General features: G+C 42.9%; 1 protein-coding gene across 2 annotated transcripts in view; it reads right to left on the bottom strand.

Annotated features, from left to right (window-relative positions):
* The window catches only part of RBPMS (RNA binding protein, mRNA processing factor), a 238,605-nt gene that overhangs the window by 88,503 nt on the left and 129,742 nt on the right, over positions 1-20,360 (bottom strand). For both annotated transcript variants that reach the window (XM_044304518.1, XM_044304512.1), the window contains exon 5: positions 2,144-2,294. In XM_044304518.1, the coding sequence (XP_044160453.1) occupies positions 2,144-2,294 (151 nt within the window). The remainder of the gene's footprint in view (positions 1-2,143; positions 2,295-20,360) is intronic.

The following is a 20,360-nucleotide window of genomic DNA, read 5'->3' on the forward strand; positions in this document are numbered from 1 at the left end:
AGTAGATGGACCCAGGTATATGTCTCTACGACAAGGCCACCCTAATAAAGATGCAGCAGCCAAATTATGATTTTATTTCAGTTACTAGCTTTTTATTCCCTTCAAGTTCAGCAGGTCACCCATTTCTGCAGAAAAATAGAGATCCGCCAAGTTATTCAGGAGAAAATTCAGGTGTATTTTTAGTAGAATTATTGGCCCTATTAATCCTTCCACGGGGTTCCCACATAGTGGTGGTTCTCAAGAAGCAAAAGTCTGGCAAATTCCGTTTGATCTCTCCCAGTCGAAGGGCAAATTTTTTAATGAGAGTATTTCAGAAGAGGACTCCTCCATATTTTATGTTTCCTTTGACAGGCCAATGTCGTTACTTTGAGAGGCCCTTTTGGCAAAATCTGGCATTGTATGTGTATTCTGACTGTTACTGGTCCATCAGGATTGTCTTCATCTTCAAAGGAGTTTTGTTGAGAGCTATTATTACTATGATGCCTGCAGTCCTACGGGTTGTTCCATACTGTGCCCTTATATCGAATTGTTCTGCTCCTTCCTGGAATGGGTTGTATGCTATAAGTATGGTTGTAAAAGCATCACCCATTATCTGGATGATTTTTTTTGTTTGTTTCCCCTGATAATTCTGGTGCTACTGGAGAAGAAGATTCAGGGCTCGATCACTGTTTTGTCTTTCTTGGGCAATGAAATTGATACAGTGATCATGAAGTTACAGCTTCCTGAAGACAAGGAATGCCGTTTGCAGAACCTGGTAAATAATTTCTGGTGAGTTATGAAGGTTACTCTTTATCAGATGCAACCCCTCCTGGGTCATTTGGTTTTTACATGCAAAGATATCGTGATGGGCAGTTTTTTTTGCATTTGTTTGGGATTGGCAACAGAGGGCATGAGGTGGCCTTCCTAGGATAACCGTATCACACGGCAATTGCATTCGGACTTATATTGGATTTCCTGATAAAGGGCACAATGCCAACTCCTGACTAGTGGCCTCAGTAGTTGGCATTGTTTACAGATGCAGCTCTTCTGGTTTTGGTGCAGTTGTTGGTAATCATTGTACGTGAGTTAATGGCTTGATTCCTGGAAAGAGTCAGGTTTCTGCCGGAACCTGACCCTTCTGGAGGGAAAAATGTTTTTGGTAGGATAATTAGAGTGTGGTGTAGTGCATTAATAAGCTTAACATTATCTTCACTTCACGTTTTGTGTCTGTTGCACCAATTGGTCCTTATCTGTTTACAGCGGCATATTTGGTTTCATGCTTGCCATGTACTGAAATAATGTTATTGCTGATGCTCTCTCCCACTTTAATTGGTATTTTATCCAGGGAATATATTTCAGTGCTCAACAGGGGAAACATTCCTGCCCGTTCCATGTGCAGGACCTTGTGGAGACCTGTTGATGGCCATGATCTTCAGTGGCATATGGATTGTTTGACGTAGGACACACAGGCAACAGCCATTTTGTGCTGACTTGCACTTCCTCTAGCCTATGTGGTGACAAGGGTGCGCATCTGCAAAATGTATGTGTGTGTATCCAAGTCACAAGCATATATCATCACAATGTACAAATTACAACAATGCAATACATTTTCACAAGAACACGCTCATATTGTTCATATAATTAAATCCTAAAGGGCCCATCAGGTTAGTATTTGTTATTAACCTAGCTTATTTTTGCATCAGCACCTGGGGGTGCAAATACATTTGAAATAAGGACATGCAGGGGTCCATGCAGGTGGCATCCATGGTCCAGATTTGCCAATTTTGTCAATTCAGTATCCCTGGTCTAGCATATTATATTGTTGGATTATATGGGGACACAAAATCCTGTGCCTTTAAATCTATTCAGAAGAATATATCAGACAGGATTCCAATATGAAATCACCACTCAAGACCTATGCTGGCCATATAGTTTGAGCTCTCCCAGAAAAGTTTTGTAAATATGTATAGTATATTATTATACTCTATGTACTCCCGCTATAAAAACTATAATATGGCTAGTGTTAAACGTACTGTATATTACATCTGATCCAAGTTCATGAAAGGCGACACAGTCTGATGGAATAACTTTTGTCTGGTCCAAAAAACAAACTTCTATTTGGCTAAAGATATAAGTGAATACAAAAGAGAAACCCAATACTTACATTGATCCCTGGAGATAAACTGAGGTACATTGTTCAGTTGAGGTGTGCTGGGATTTGGGGTTCCAACAAGTTTGCTTTTGGCCATTTTTGTATTTGCTTTCGCAAACTCCAACCGTAATGTCTGAGGAATTTCTGGATCAAAGCGTATACCCTGAAAGCATTAAATGAGAAACATTTATTCACTAAACTAATAACTAAGAAAATCCATGCAGTGAAAGGCTTGTGAGATGTACTTCATAGCATGTGGATCAAGTGGTGATGAAGTGTAATCCATAACATGCCAGTAACATACTGTACTTATCAGCCTGTAGCAGTATGGTGTGGACACATACAATACAGACCAAAAGTTTGGACACACCTTCTCATTCAAAGAGTTTTCTTTATTTTCATGACAATGAAAATTGTAGATTCACACTGAAGGCATCAAAACTATGAATTAGCACATGTGGAATTATATACATAACAAAAAAGTGTGAAACAACTGAAAATATGTCATATTCTAGGTTCTTCAAAGTAGCCACCTTTTGCTTTGATTACTGCTTTGCACACTCTTGGCATTCTCTTGATGAGCTTCAAGAGGTAGTCACCTGAAATGGTCTTCCAACAGTCTTGAAGGAGTTCCCAGAGATGCTTAGCACTTGTTAGCCCTTTTGCCTTCACTCTGCAGTCCAGCTCACCCCAAACCATCTCGATTGGGTTCAGGTCCGGTGACTGTGGAGGCCAGGTCATCTGGCGCAGCACCACATCACTCTCCTTCATGGTCAAATAGCCCTTACACAGCCTGGAGGTGTGTTTGGGGTCATTTAGTGAAGGAAACCACGGCACTCGTTTTTAGTAGTTTTGAAAATTTATAATTTCATTTCATATCATTTTTCATTTCATCATTTATCATTTCATTTTTGTCAGCATCCAGGAATGAAATTTGCACAGACTGGCCAACGTTTCGGTCCTAGTATGGGACCTTGATCACGGCCTTAGTCTTTGCTGCATGTTGCCTGTGTGGGATGCGCTGGTTGGGGTCATTGTCCTGTTGAAAAATAAATGATGGTCCAACTAAACGCAAACCAGATGGAATAGCATGCCGCTGCAAGATGCTGTGGTAGCCATGCTGGTTCAGTATGCCTTCAATTTTGAATAAATCCCCAACAGTGTCACCAGCAAAGCACCCCCACACCATCACACCTCCTCCTCCATGCTTCACGGTGGGAACCAGGTATGTAGAATCCATCCGTTCACCTTTTCTGCGTCGCACAAAGACACGGTGGTTGGAACCAAAGATCTCAAATTTTGACTCATCAGACCAAAGCACAGATTTCCACTGGTCTAATGTCCATTCCTTGTGTTCTTTAGCCCAAACAAGTCTCTTCTGCTTGTTGCCTGTCCTTAGCAGTGGTTTCCTAGCAGATATTCTACCATGAAGACCTGATTCACACAGTCTCCTCTTAACAGTTGTTCTAGAGATGTGTCTGCTGCTTGAACTCTGTGTGGCATTGACCTGGTCTCTAATCTGAGCTGCTGTTAACCTGCAATTTCTGAGGCTGGTGACTCGGATGAACTTATCCTCCGCAGGAGAGGTGACTCTTGGTCTTCCTTTCCTGTGGCGGTCCGCATGTGAGCCAGTTTCTTTGTAGTGCTTGATGGTTTTTGTGAATGCACTTGGGGACACTTTCAAAGTTTTCCCAATTTTTCAGACTGACTGACCTTCATTTCTTAAAGTAATGATGGTCACTCGTTTTTCTTTACTTAGCTGCTTTTTTCTTGCCATAATACAAATTCTAACAGTCTATTCAGTAGTACTATCAGCTGTGTATCCACCTGACTTCTCCACAACGCAACTGATGGTCCCAACCCCATTTATAAGGCAAGAAATCCCACTTATTAAACCTGACAGGGCACACCTGTGAAGTGAAAACCATTTCAGGTGACTACCTCTTGAAGCTCATCAAGAGAATGCCAAGAGTGTGCAAAGCAGTAATCAAAGCAAAAGGTGGCTACTTTGAAGAACCTAGAATATGACATTTTTTCAGTTGTTTCACACTTTTTTGTTATGTATATAATTCCACATGTGTTAATTCATAGTTTTGATGCCTTCAGTGTGAATCTACAATTTTCATAGTCATGAAAATAAAGAAAACTCTTTGAATGAGAAGGTGTGTCCAAACTTTTGGTCTGTACTGTATATAAATATCATCTACGTGCTTACTATAGGGCCCACCATATTTAATACAATGTTCCAGTACATTATACTAAAGAAAAAGAAAGTTCAGCAGCTCTCACCTGCCCCTTTTTTCAGCTGTGAGCACAGATGACCCGAGTCAGGCAGCGGGTAATTATGTACAAAAAAGAGGTTTGAAGAAATCCAGCTCCACTTTGATAAAAGAATGTAAATTTATTTTGCTTGAGGTAAAATCTCATCCATCAGTTACAAAAATAGTAGTCTTGCCTACGCGTTTCGGGCTACCCAAAACGCGTAGACAAGACTACTATTTTTGTAACTGATGGATGAGATTTTACCGCAAGCAAAATAAATTTACATTCTTTTATCAAAGTGGAGCTGGATTTCTTCAAACCTCTTTTTTGTACAGTACATTATACTGTATACAGGGTTTTTTAATTATTTAAATATAAATTTTGTTTTTAGCAATCCTAACTGAACATAACATATAATAGTGCATCCTTCAAACGGACAATAACTGATCATAATGGATCATATCATGACTCCTGTGTGTACAGAGCATAAAACTGTCAGTCACTGAGTGAGACCACCCTCCAGACTCAAATGCAGAATGAGAAAGTTTTTCAATAAAACGTACATATATTTGAGTTTCACCAGACTATGCCACTATAGTTTAAAAGAGTTTTTTCATTTTATTACTTTGCCCAACTCTGGGCAGCACCTTTGTTTTGATGCTACTAGGGCTTGCTGTGCGTGGGATTACCATGTAAAGGGCTATAGTTCCTCTCCACCACATAGATACTGCATCTCTTTATAACTGCCTGTATCCCTCTCTATTAAAAGGCGTAAGGTTTAATATACATTTGTGTAGCTCTAAATGACTGTGCTGAGAAAAGATTCCTCCAATGATATTGTGAACTTCAGAAGTGTTTTGTGTTTTTGCCAATACAGAAAATAAATGTAGTAGGTGTCATATTTCTGAACTTTAGTTTTATATTTCTGTAGTTTTAATTACTATCCTCACATGACTGGTCTATGGACTCATGTACATTGGCAACACCATATCAGCAACACAATAGACACTAAAAGGTTCATTTTTGGGGGAAATCTCAACATATGACAACTAATAAACCATTTAAATAAGCAGTTCCATGAGTCCTGGAGGAAGTGTGGGAACAACTTAATGAATCCAGTAGCAAGGAAATTGTGTAACGGCTCTAAAAGCCTCAGGCATTAGTTACCATAGAAGTCCTTTTTTGGGATGATGTAGAGATCAGCTCAGAGTAGACTCTCTATAAAAATGCCATATAAGTACTGACAATAGTCAAACTGATTCTATATCACATATGTACTGTATCTCCCATTGTTTAAAGAAGACCTTTCACTGGTCCTGACATTACAATATAAGTACCTGGCACTGTAGGGCATTATTAGTAGAGGTTCTGGTTTCACACGCTGTATGTTAATAGATAGCATCATACAGGAAAGAGGAGACGCCATCTTTTCTCAGGGGGTGTCTCCTTCTTCCTGACTGTGAACTGTCCAATCGCAGTGGAGTGAGTCACAGCCATGGAGAAGGAGACGTCCCGGAGAAACACGTCAGTCTCCTCCTGCCTGTACCGATGCTATTAGCATACAGGAAGCAAAACCAGAATGGGGGGCACAGCAGGGGTAACAGAGCAGCCGATCTAAAAAAAAATGTAATGTCAGGACTGGTGAAAAGTCCTCTTTAAATAGTACATGTTCCACAGCTCCTAATCCAATATCCTTATATCATATATTGACTACAACTTTGACTCCCAGCATCCCTGCCAATCAGCTGTTTAAAAAGACAGTGTTGTGGCCTCTTTTTAGGTCAGTGGCATCACTATGCGCAGGTCAATCCTATTATTTTATTAATGCAAACTGTCCTGATAATAAAAGACTTCTACTTAACTTTCCAGCATGCTCCAGCTGTGCCTCTCCTTTCTTAGCCCAGGCAGAAGCCAGTGATGTATTGTAGTAGCTGCAGCGGTGATATCCCATACATCGCTGCAGCCAATCACTGTCCTCAGCAGCCTCGGGCCATATACTGCTCATTTGACACTAAATGTATCAAATGAGCACCAGTCAGCATGCTATATCATTGAAAGATGTTAGTAATGGGCAGATTATCAGCCTGCTTAACCTCTTCAGGAAACATGACGTACCGGTATGGCATCTTGTCCTGGTACTTGAGGACACATGACGTACCGGTACGTCATGTATAGTTCCGATCACCGCCGCCCGGCGGGCAGTGATCGGAACCCGGTGCCTGCTCAAATCATTGAGCAGGCACCTTGGCTAGATGGCTCAGGATCGCCTCTGATTGGTAGGAGGGCGGGCCGGCAGGAGATTCAAATGATAGCAGCGTTCCTCTCCTCCTCCTTTTGTGTCCAGAGCCCGAGTAGAGAGGAGCGCTGCCTGCACGTGTGGATCGCAACCCCATCTGTGCCCCAGCACCCATCCTTGCCCCCCATTACCTGATCTGTGCCCCAGCACCCCCATCTTTATCAGCAGGTAATTAGGGAAAGTATAGGGAAAGTATAGGGAAAGGTTGGGCTAGACAGGGAAAATAAATGGAAAGTTAGTGGTGAAAAAAAGTTTTCTTGCATCACCCTAAGTAGGGTGTCTGGGGTCCACAGCACAGCTGTGTGACCCTAGAACCCCCAGGGGTGCTGCTGCTTGCCCCCCCCTGCCCCCCCCCCCCAACTTTTTTGGGGCACAGGCATTTTTTTTTTTTTTTTTTTTTTTTTTTTTTTGTGTGCGTACGCTGACTGTGGGCGGCACTGTTAACGCATCGCACACCCCACCGCCGATCAACTTCGGACGGTTGATCAGCGGTTTTGATTTTTTTTAGTTAGTCTTTTTTTTTGTGTCTGTTAGGCTTAGGCTGAGTACGTGAACACCCGTGCCCCACACACACGCACACCAAATAAAGATTTACACGCACGCACATACACACTCCCCTATGGCCCGCCGGACGTTCTCAGCCGAGGAGGCATACGCCCAGCTTGCCTCCGAGTCAGAGAGTCCCAGTGAGGACGAGGATGACCCCACTTTCCTGTTGTCCTCCGCGTCATCCTCATCATCTAGCGATGATGATGAGCCCCCAAGGCGGCGGAGACGCTGCCAGGCGGAGCAAGGGGACCGCCATGTTAGGGACCCTGTGGCCCAGCCTAGTACCAGCAGCTCTGGGGCTCGTACTAGTTTTCCGGCCCACCAGTTAAATCCACCAGAGCCCCCTGCTGGTGAACTTGTCTGGTGTACCCCAGAGCGATTTGAGCACGTGAGTCCTGATTTTGTAGGCCAACCAGGAATCCAGATTTCCACAGTGGGCTTCACTGAATATGACTTTTTTAGTAATTTTTTCAGTGACCAACTGGTAAATCTAATGGTGGAGCAGACAAACCTGTACGCTCAACAGTTCGTTGCTCAACACCTGGGCTCCTTTTTGGCTAGGCCCGGTGGCTGGACGCCGGTCAGTGCAGCCGAGATGAGGACATTTTGGGGCCTCATGCTGCATATGGGCCTAGTCAAGAAACCTAGTGTCAGGCATTACTGGAGTGGGGACTTCCTCTACCAGACCCCACTTTACAGTATGGCCATGACACGCTCCCGGTTTGAGGCCATCCAGAAATGTCAGCATTATTCAGATAATGCAGCATGTCCCCCCCGAGGTGATCCTGCCTATGACAGTCTGTATAAGATACGGCCGGTCATCGATCACTTTGGGGCCAAATTTGTACAGGCCTATGTACCTGGAAGGGAGGTTGCGGTTGATGAGTCTCTCATTGCGTTCAAGGGGAGACTCATTTTCCGCCAGTATGTTCCCTCAAAGTCGGCGAGGTATGGCGTGAAGCTGTACAAACGTTGTGAGAGTACCTCAGGGTACACTTACAAGTTTCGTGTGTACGAGGGGCGAGATTCCCGTATTCAACCCCCAGAATGTCCCCCCACTCTGGGTGTTAGCGGGAAACTTGTGTGGGACCTTTTGCACCCACTGCTAGATAAGGGTTACCACCTTTACGTGGATAACTTTTATACTAGTATCCCCTTGTTCCAGTCCCTTGCCGCCAGATCTACATCCGCTTGTGGGACCGTGCGGAAAAATCAACGCTGCCTCCCTGCCCACCCCCTCCAGGTACCTATCCCCAGGGGTGAGACCCGTGCCCTTACCACTGGAAACCTGTTGCTGGTCAGATATAAGGACAAGAGGGATGTCCTTGTACTGTCCACAATTCATGGTAACGGCATCCCCCCTGTCCCTGTGCGAGGTACCGGTCCTCAAGCCCGATTGTATCATCGACTACAATCGGTATATGGGAGGAGTTGATCTCTCTGATCAAGTCCTCAAGCCATATAATGACATGTGCAAATCCCGGGCATGGTACAAAAAAGTTGCGGTCTACTTGGTGCAGGTTGCCATGTACAACTCTTTTGTGCTGTCCCGGAGCGCTGGCAACACAGGGACATTCCTTTAGTTCTATGAGGCAGTCCTCAAGGCCCTGATCTTTTCGTACCGGGAAAGTGCAGGCCGGAGTACCTCGGGAACTGTAGGCGGCCGGATCGTCCCTGGCCAACACTTTCCAGGTGTGGTCCCCCATACTGGAAAGAAGGGACGAACCCAAAAAATTGTAAAAACAAAAATAATTTAATAAAAGTATAGAAATTGGGTATCTCCGCGACGGTAATAATCTCCTGTATAAAAATACCCCATGACCTAACCCCCCAGATTAACACGGTCCAAAAATAAATAAATAAAAAGACTGTGCAAAAAAAGATTTTTTTTGTCGCCTTACATAACAAAAAGTTTAATAGCAAGCGATCAAAAAGTCATATAGCCCCCAAAATAGTGCCACTACAAAAAAAAATTGTATCAAAGAGGATAATATAGTCTAAAACCTAAATAATTGTAAAAAAAGTGGACTTATTAGGTATCGCCGCGTCCGTAAGAATCTCCTTTATAAAAATACCCCATGACCTAACCCACCAGATTAACATGTTAAAAAAATAAAAATTTAAACGCTGCCAAAACATCTATTTTTGGCACTTTTCCATTTCAATCTGTTTTTTCTGGCAACAAATCAAGGGTTAACAACCAAACAAAACTTAATATTTATTACCCTGATACTGCAGTTTACAGAAACGCCACATTTGTGGTCGTAAACTGCTGTATCACTAAAAGGCAGGGTGCAAAAGGAAAGGACCGACATGGTTTCTGGAAGGCAGATTTTGATGGCCTTTTTTTATTGACACCATGTGCCTTTTGAAGCCCCCCTGATGCCCGTCTAGAGTAAAAACTCCCTAAAAGTGACCCCATCTAAGAAACTACACCCCTCAAGGTATTCAAAACTGATTTTACAAAAACTTTATTAACCCTTTAGGTGTTCCTCAACAGTTAATGGCAAAAGGAGATGAAATTTCTGAATTTCAATTTTTGTTAACCTTGCCTTACAAAAATGTAATATAGAGCCAGGGCCGGTGCTACCATAAGGCAGACCAAGCGGCTGCCTTAGGGCGCACCCTGGGGAAGGGCGGAAAAATGTGACATGGAGGGGGAGAAATGTGACATGGGGGGCTGATGGCTGACATGGGGGCATGATGGCTTACATGGGGGCATGATGTTTGGGGGCTGATGGCTGACATGGGGGGCTAATGGCTGACATGGCGGCATGATGGCTGACATGGGGGGCTGATGGATGGGGGCTGATGTCTGACAAGGGGGTCTGATCTGAGGTCTGATTAACATTGGGGGTCTGATTGGGGCTGTGAGCTGAGGTCTGATTAACATTGGGGGTCTGATTGCTGGTCTGACATGAGGTGTAATGGAATTTTTAATTTTATTATTATCCTCCTCCAAAACCTAGGTGTGTCTTAGAGGGCGAAAAATACGGTCCTCAAACCAGCGATTGTCTGAAGCAGAGAGAAGATACCAGGACCACACAGGGGAGAAGCTAGCTGCTGCAGACGGGACCAGGGCCAGGTGAGCTGCGAGGGAGGGGGGGGGGGGGGGACGCCAAAATGTAGCTTTGCTTGTGTTGGCAAAAATCCTTGAACCGGCCCTGTATAGAGCAATCCAAAAAATCATATGTACCCTAAAAATAGTCCCAACAAAACCCCCACCTTATCCTATAGTTTCCAAAATGGGGTCATTTTTAGGGAGTTTCTACTCCAGGTGTGCATCAGGGGGGTTGAAACAGGACATGGTGTAAATAAACCGGTCCATAAAAATCAGCCCTCGAAAACCCCCACGGCGCTCCTTTCCCTCTACGCCCCGTCATGTGGCCGTACAGTAGTGTACGACCACATATGGGGTGTTTCTGTAAACGGCAGGGTCAGGGCAATAAAGATACAGTCTTGTTTGGCTGTTAACCCTTGCTTTGTTAGTAAAAAAAATGGGTTAACATTGAAAATTTGGCAAAAAAATTAAATTCTTAAATTTCATCCCCATTTGCCAATAATTCTTGTGCAACACCTAAAGGGTTAACAAAGTTTGTAAAATCAGTTTTGAATACCTTGAGGGGTAAAGTTTCTTAGATGGGGTCACTTTTAGGGAGTTTCTACTCCAGGGGTGCATCAGGGGGTTGAAATAGGACATGGTGTAAATAAACCGGTCCATAAAAATCAGCCCTCCAAAAACCACACGGCGCTCCTTTCCCTCTACGCCCCGCCGTTTGGCCGTACAGTAGTGTACAACCACATATGGGGTGTTTCTGTAAACGGCAGAGTCAGGGCAATAAAGATACACTTGTTTGGCTGTTAACCATTGCTTTATTAGTGGAAAAAATTGGTTAAAATTGAAAATTTGGCATAAAAATGAAATTCTCAAATTTCATCCCCATTTGTCAATAACTCTTGTGCAACACCTAAAGGGTTAACGATGTTTGTAAAATCAGTTTTGAATACCTTGAGGGGTGTAGTTTCTTAGATGGAGTCACTTTTAGGGAGCTTCTACTCTAGGGGTGCATCAGGGGGGCTTCAAATGGGACATGGTGTAAATAATCCAGTCCAGCAAAATCTGCCTTCCAATAACCATATGGCGCACCTTTCCCTCTACGCCCTACTGTGTGCCCGTACAGTAGTGTACGACCACATATGGGATGTTTCTGTAAACGGCAGAGTCGGGGCGATAAAGATACAGTCTTGTTTGGCTATTAACCCTTGCTTTGTTGGTGGAAAAAATGGGTTAAAATTGAAAATTTGGCAAAAAAAAATTAATTCTGAAATTTCATCCCCATGTGCCAATAACTCTTGTGCAACACCTAAAGGGTTAACAAAGTTTGTAAAATCAGTTTTGAATACCTTGAGGGGGGTAGTTTCTAGAATGGGGTCATTTTTGGGTGGTTTCTATTATGTAAGCCTCGTAAAGTGACTTTAGACCTGAACTGGTCCCTAAAAATTGGGTTTTTGAAAATTTCTGAAAAATTTCAAGATTTGCTTCTAAACTTCTAATTAAGCCTTGTAACATCCCCAAAAAATAAAATATCATTCCCAAAATGATCCAAACATGAAGTAGATATATGGGGAATGTAAATTAAAAACTATTTTTGGAGGTATTACTATGTATTATAGAAGTAGAGAAATTAAAACTTTGAAATTTGCTATTTAAAAAAAAAAGGTAAATTTGCTATTTTTTTATAAATAAAAATGATTTTTTTTACTTCATTTTACCAGTGTCATGAAGTACAATATGTGACGAAAAATCAATCTCAGAATGGCTTGGATAAGTAGAAGCGTTTTAAAGTTATCACCACTTAAAGTGACACTGGTCAGATTTACAAAAAATGGCCAAGTCCTTAAAGTATAACTGTCATATTTTTTATTTTTTTTTGAGTATTGGATTGTGGTGATTAATATCTCCTTGGTGGCCCTATTTAAACTTTTCACTGTGTATTCAATTACCCCCTAATTCCACAGTTTTTGTTCCCTGTATTGCCTACTTTTACCTGTGCTTAAAATCAGGTTGCTAGGCATGGTCCGTCTATGTGTTGAAGGACGGAGGACGCAGAAGCACGCAGCGTGCAAGGTCACATTACTGACAGCCAGGGACTGTAAGTAATGATTAGAGCCAGGTCCTCCCCAGCAGCTGATAACAGTGCCTGGGCAGTGTGCACGTCTCCCATTCTCTGCGCTTGGCAGACGCTCCCTCACTCAGCAGAGCTGTAGAAGTAGAGTTGAAGCAGCGCAGACCAGGGAAGGGAGATCTGCCGTCTGCTCAGTGTATAAATGAAAGCAACATGTGGTAAGAGGACGCCTTTGTGCTGCAGGATATTAACCCTTTAGGGTGGAGGGCTCTGGTTACTGACACTTTTGGGGGGCTATTGTTACTGGCTAGTGAGGGCAGGCGGGATTAGCCTCAGGGTGAGGGCAGTGGCGGCCATCTTAATTGAATAGTGAAATTGCAGTTTTATGCAGACTGGTTACTCAGGGCTGAATCTTATTAAATATGGGGTAAGTCAGTCTAATAGTAATGGATTCTGGAATATCATGTTATTAGTAACTACATACGGTATATGAAAATTGAAATTAGGGTCTAAGTGTGACAGTTATCCTTTAAGGTGAAATTAGGCTGTGTCCTAAAGGGGTTAAAAGAAACCTCCATTAACATTATTTCTCAGAACCTGATCCATTATCTCCCACGCCACATGCAATTAAATGCACTATATACAGCATACAGTATGAATATACACAGATACCGCTGGTGACTGTCATCTAGCTTTTTACATACTCTCTTTTTTGTTCTAGAAAGCTGGACCGTTGTACAAAACAGGTACTTTCTACTTTATGTGTCACCCCTATTTCCTCATGGATCATAAGCTCTTGCAAGCAGTTCTAACTTTGAATTGTTTAACACTCAATAGGGTATAACTGTCCACTCCAAGCACTTTACAACTTTGTTTCTAGGTAATCATTCACTAAGGTACGTGGTGCTACTGCTCTAGATATCCTGTAATACACCTGAACTGTCACCCTCTGCTGACTCTATTCCAGTCTACACAGCACAACTGACAGGGAGGTCAGTCTATTGTGACTGTTCTAGTGGTCAGTGCAGGGAAGACCAAAAAACTTCCAAAACCCACTTTTTAAGGACCAGTTCAGGTCTGAAGTCACTTTGTGGGGCTTACAAAGTCCCCATAAATGACCCCATTTTAGAAACTACACCCCTCAAGTTACTCAAAACTGATTTTACAAAGTTTTCCGGTAGGGTATTTGGACAATCAACAATTCAAAGTTAGAACTGCTTGCAAGAGCTTATGATCTATGAGGAAATAGGGGTGACACATAAGGTAGAAAGTACCTGTTTTGTACAACTTGCCCACTTGGGGAGCATACAGTGTGCAAAAGGGGACATTACTGGGGGAACTACCGTAAGTGGCACTTTTAATACTGAGCCACTATAGGGGCCAGGGGCATTACTCTGGGCCCTACGGTGTTTTTTTTTTTAAATACTGGGGCAGTACAGGGGCATTTTTAATATTAGGGTCACTAAAGCGGCATTTGTTTTAAATATTTGGAGCACTATAGGAACATTATTATTGCTGGGATATTTTAGAGGACATTGATATTACTGGGGTAACTGTAGGGAGCATTATTATTATTGGGGGCATCAGTATTGATACAGGCGCTATAGAAGCATTATTATTACTGGGGGCATTTTAGGAGGCTTTACTATTACTGGGGAAACTGAGGGAGGGGCATTATTTTTAAATGGGGGCACAACATGGGACTTTATTATTGTTTGAAGGAACTATTGGGGACATTATTATTGCTAGAGTACCTGGAGGGGGGCACTATTATTACTGCACAATAGGGGGCATTTTTCAGACTGGTGAACTATTTTTTCTTCAGTATTTGGGTGCACTGGGGGGTGCAGTACTGAGGGTGGCAGTAGGATGACAATTGGGGCACCAGAATGAAGAGTTTGTATTGGGGAGGGTGATGGAAAAGTGAGGAATCTCTCTGCAGAGAGGAAACGTGGCTAAAAGAAGTCATCATGGCAGTCTGGACCGAATGGAAAATTAATAGAAAAATAATGTCTTCATGAGAGGAGACATCACTGGAGGTAATCGATATGTAGCACTATATTCTCCTGTATGTTTGGTTCACTGCTGTGGCCTAGGTCTCCTCCTCAGTTCCCTCCTGCATATCTTCATAAGAGACAACCGGAGAAGGACAATGACCGTACGTGGCAACTTCTAGGGAGGCAGTTTATGCTGTTAGAACTGTATATTGTGCTGTCCTGTGGTGTATATAGATGTATTTGAGTAAAATGGCTATGGCCTCCACCAGATTTACTAAGAAACTGGGGTCTTCCTTTAGATTTGCTATTTGTATGAAGCAGGAGAACAGCATATTGTATTAATTTTCCATAATAAGGTCCATAATACTTCAGCATTTAATAAATGTACATTTTTAGCGACAGGAGACACGGGACGGCTACCTTTCTAAGCTACTCTGATCACTGCTTGTGCACGCTAATAAAAAGCAGAAGGGAATATGATCCATAAACCTGGGGATATCAGTACAGTGCACACACAGATGGCAGCCTCGGAGCGGGCCATGAAGGGGGCTGTTGTGGAGAATTAAAGCATTATTGTGCGAACATCTTTAAAAGCTCAAGTCAAATGAGCTCATTTGTTTGGCAGAGTTCACCATAGCCATCAGGCTCTAAGGCAAAAGTAACATTCCTTCTATCATCTTTACACAGCACAGCACCATATTTGGAGGGCTGTATCCTACTTCGGTCTGCACTTATCCCCTGGCATCGTAACAGAGTAGTATTTCAAAATAGGTTCAGAGGAACAGACTACATAACGTTCGGCCCAAAGTTGAAACTGATGTTATTGCTTTGTTTCTGGGCATCGTGACATCCAAAATGTTACCACGATAAGATTTAGAGTGAACTGGCAGTGGCAGCCTATTCCTAGTTTACATCTCGGGAACTGCCTTATACCTGCCTCCCAAGTGTCCCTCTTTTTGACCCATATCCCTTATGCTCCCTAAATGTACTTCTTTTTGACCTGATAAATGCAGTATATGTGTATTAATAAACTTACTAAACTGTTCCAGAAACAATCTGGTTCATAGTTGTATATGTAACACCCCAGAGTGGTGTTACCACTCCTGCACCCTGCTACTGTCTTTAATGGGCTAACACAGTGTCATCTTGTATATTTCTATCCAGGTCCTTTATATGGTGCAATGATAATATTTCTATGAAACTGTTATACATGTAACTTACCTGGTTCGCCAGCAGGTGGCAGAGCTATACTTAGATAGAATGGAACTTACCATTCCATTCTAACCCCCCCCCTCTGGAGAGAAGTGGGCGAGTCCTACTTCCTGCAGGAAGGGTGGGGCAGAAGATCCAGTTAGTCTAGCTTACCCCCAGCTAGGGGACAGGTGTGCAGGAGGAGCACCTTAAGCTCTGCTGGCCATGAGGCCAAAGCTTAAAGCCTCAGGAGCCAGGAGGAAAATTCCCTGGTATAACTTAGAGTCAGACTACAGAGAGAAAGTGCAGCTTACAGGGGAAGCCAAATTACCTATTCAGCTTATCGGTATAGCAGAGAGAAAGCAAGCAATTGAAGACGTCTGCCAGTTTAAAGCCTGCTGGGACCAAGACAGCTTGAAGACTGTTTCTGATGAACGTTAATGCAGTATGTAAAGCTGCTGTTCAGCTACATACAAGGTCTGGACTCAATCTTTCTTTCAAATCCCTCAATTATTCCCCCTATTTATTGCTTCAGAGCCAAAGCCTGGGGTCCAGCAGTATCCAGGTATGAGCACCGTGACACACATAGAGAGACATTTTAGGCCGTACTATACCACTCGGCATTCCTACACCTGGGTCCCATTATAGAGGGCCCCAGGGGAGCCGCCTGTTGCATATATTACATTGTCCGCTGCTGTACTTCTATCAGTACCAAGTCCCCTCTGCACCCCACTTCTGGCTACTGTCTCAGCAGCAGAAAATGGCTATAAATGCTACTCAGCCACTTACAGGCTGCAGCTATGACCCACCTCAACCAGTGGTCATTTATCAAACTGGTGTAAAGTATAACTGGTTTAGTTGCTCATAGCAACCAATCAAATTCCACCTTTCATTTTTGACAGCTCCTTTGGAAAATAAAAGGTGGAATCTGATTGGTTGCTATGGGCAACTAAGCCAGTTCTACTTTACACCAGTTTGATAAATCTCCCCCATAGTGCATAGAAGTCACCAACGCTCTGCTGACTCAATAACGTACCTTATTCTGACCTTAGGAGTCATGTGGGTGGTCTTACAAACTGACTGCTGTCTCTGTATACTTAGTCATAGCTGGCAGTCACTGATTAGAACCACGCGACTTCTAAGGTCAGAATGAGCAGAAGTTTAAATGTATAAACTGCGAGCTTTACTGAATCTTTCCCCACAAAACTATATATAAATCTGCTCAGCTCCTCCTGCTCTATAACATGCTGCCTGCAGATTGCACTGCACTTTCATGGTGACAGGATCCCTTTAAGAGCCAGGACAGGAAGTAGAATACATAAATGCTGCAATTAACAGTCATACAAAATCATGTGTCACAAGTAATAAGGTCAATTGATTTATCACTGACGTATAGAGGTGTGTAAAACAATAACTGATGGAGGATTCTGGCTAGACAAACATACGTTATAACCATGAAAACATTGATTTTAGGCCACGCTGCTAGTTTTACAGCACAAAAGCATCTTCGAGCGTGCATAAGGCACAAAAAGCATGTGCCATAGTTGAAATTGGTAGCATATTTCAGATTGCCCATCACTCAGCAAGTGCAAGGAAGAGATAATAAGGTTGTCTATTCTAGGGATCTTCTATGCAAGTGCATGTTTGCCCTCTGGCTTCTTCTAGTAACTAGTGTTGATCGCGAATATTCTTATCGAGAATTTTTTGCGTGAATATCGTCACTTCGAGAATTCTCGAAGATGTAGAATACAGTGCTATATATTCGTAATCGAGAATATTCCCCAAATTTTTTTTCATCAGTAACCTCCCTTCTTGCTTGTGGGCCAATAAGAAGCCTGCAATATCTTTGTCAGAGCTTAGCAACATCCCTAGCAACCAATAGGAAAGTTGCCTACCCCTTACTATATAAGAACCTCCCCAGCAGCCATTTACTGCTGTTTTTTTTGCAGTTCTGAGAGAGACAGCAGTGTCATTGCTATGCTCTGTGCTTTCATCTGGATCCTATTCCTTATCCAATTACATTAGATAGTTAGTTAGCTAGCTCATATATATAATACAGATAGTTAGTGGGAGATAGTCAGTGTAGGTTAGATCGTGATATAGTGTAGCTGATTCCAGTGCAGGGTGTTAGGTAGTGTGATAGGAATTACTGTTTCTCTGCTGTCCATACATACACGCTACAGATATAGTGCTGTGATGTCACAACAATACTTAGTGCACCAATCAGTAATATCTACTCCGACCTGATAAAATGGGAAGTTGCGTGTATTGCGCAAAAATATGCGCATCATTAGTGCCGATTTGTGCTGTTGTAGAAATATTAGTAGTTGTAATCAGCTCGCATTAAAGTTTGTGTAAGGAAAAAGGTAAATCCCTATTCCCTTAGCCGCAGTCAGAGACAGACACAGGTGTTACCATCTTGATTGAATTCTTGCTGAGCACTCCTTCTCCTCCCTGCTCAACCTGTGTCTTTTATTTACTAACAAAAGGTGTAAAAGGGGCTGGCCCAAGACAAGGATACAGGAAGTGATGACATACAGGAAGTGATGACATAGGAAGACAAGACACCATCATTTAGAATACCCTAGCCAACAAACACATGTACACTATAATCTACCATTACCACTGGAGCGAACTTCATCCAGTCTTGCTCAGTGATCAATGCCAGATAAAGTTACTATGATCCTCATGCAGGTTTATTTACAGGACAACGTCATTATCTCCAGCTGCTGATCAGGCGCACTAGAGACAACAAACACACATTCCTTTCGTTATATTGTCCTCTTAACAAATGCATCCACACCAAGCCAATAAATCCGCGTCTTGCACGGGGGCCCTAGCCAGCATCCATACATCAGCCAACAAAACACTGCTCTGCTGAACACATCAGTCTCCCCCGGTCCACAGCCCAGTGCTTAGCACATGGACCATTCGCCGACGGAGACCTCTACGCCCAGCAGCTGTGACAGGACATACACAGGAAGATATCCACTCCAATGGTTTACCCTGACATTGAGAGACATGATGACAATACACAATATATTCCACAACAGTGCAATCTCGAAAATAATGACCGGAGATCACAAATTTTAGAATTCGCTAATTTATTGCGAATATTATGCAAAAAATTCATGAAATATCACAAAAACGAATATTGCCTATGCCGCTCATCACTACTAGTAACAATCATATATAGCGAGTTAGGAAATAAGCTATGCAGCGCATTTAAACGTAGCAATGAGAACACATATGGAATGTGTTTCAACATATATTAACATCTCAGAAGGTGTCATTGATAGCGAATTGAATACATAGAGATATGTATTAACAAAACTTGTGTTTAAAGCCTGCGCATGCGCCAGACAATCTAGTATGGAACCAGTGTGGATTATAGCTGAGCTGCTGAACCAATGCATGAGGTGAGGTGCTCAGTGAAATGACATATCTTCTTGTGTTATGCCATTATAGGTCTTTTTACTATAAACTGGTCATCCAATGCAGTTTGATATCTCTGATTGCAATAGGTTACACTTTATCTAGGCCTGTCCCCGACAGAAAAATAGGTTTATCTTTTAGATGTATTCAAGTCCTGCTTTTTACACTGCTATGAATGCATCCATTATCGCAGATATATACTATAGTGCAGATACTAAAAGATAGATTTATGTGACAGAGGGCAATATTTCAGGTAACCAGGATGTATTTAGGGAGGGGAGGTTTACTCTTTCTCCCTTTGGTTGACAGAAATATCGGGAGGGGGGGGGGGGGGGGGGGGGGGGGAAGAGGCTCCACTCCATGAGCTTCATTAGGTGCCATCATAAGTTATCCAACTCTTTGTAACTGATGTTGGGGTGTTAGACACCCAAGACGTCCAGCTATTAGCTGTTTGAGAAAGCCCCAATGCTCCTGTGAGCACCGCAGCCATCTTGCTTTTTACCCAAGGCCAGTGACATCATGACAGTTGGTCACATGGCCTAGGCACAGCTCAACCCCATTCTTAACCCCTTCCCCACACATGGCTTGGTGCCTGGGGAAGAACAGGTCATAGCTTGTGAGAGTCAGGATTACGCTGATAGCTAGGGAAGGCAGCCTTTTTCTGCACAAGGACTACATAAAGCTTGCTGAGGCCAGTTTAAGAAAAAATATATCTTTGTTTTGGACTTAAAGGGCATCTGTCAGCAGATTTGTGCCTATGACACTAGCTGACCTGTTACATGTGCACTTGGCAGCTGAAGGCATCTGTGTTGGTCCCATGTTCATATGCTGAGAAAAATGATGTTTTAATATATGCAAATGGCCCTCTAGGAGCAATAGGGGCGTTGCCATTACACCTAGAGGCTCTTTTTGCAACTGCCATGCCCTCTCCACTTTCAATGACTTTATGAAAAATCACATTAACACTGCCTGTCCCTGTCAACCAAAGTGCAGAGGGTGTGGCAGCAGGGCCTCTAGGTGCAACAGCAACTCCCCCATAGCTCGTACAGGCTCATTTGCATATATTCAAACTTTATTTTACTCAGCAATGTTGGCACATATAAACATGGGGCCAACACAGATGCCTTCAGCTGCCAAGCACATATGTAACAGGTCAGCCAGTTTCATAGGTATATATCTGCAAACAGGCAGAGTACAGGTGATATTTGGGAAGGTCTCTCTTTTCCTTTAAGAATATCTTAAATAAACGTCAATTGCACACCATTCATTCAAATGAAATGTACCAATAGGCCTGGACTACCAGAGTGATATGCCTCAAATAGTGAGGAGGGTGGGGTCATGAGTGGAAGATACCCTTCTATGATGTCCATATA

This window comes from Bufo gargarizans, chromosome 1 (assembly GCF_014858855.1).
Source record: "Bufo gargarizans isolate SCDJY-AF-19 chromosome 1, ASM1485885v1, whole genome shotgun sequence".
Lineage (NCBI taxonomy): Eukaryota > Metazoa > Chordata > Amphibia > Anura > Bufonidae > Bufo > Bufo gargarizans.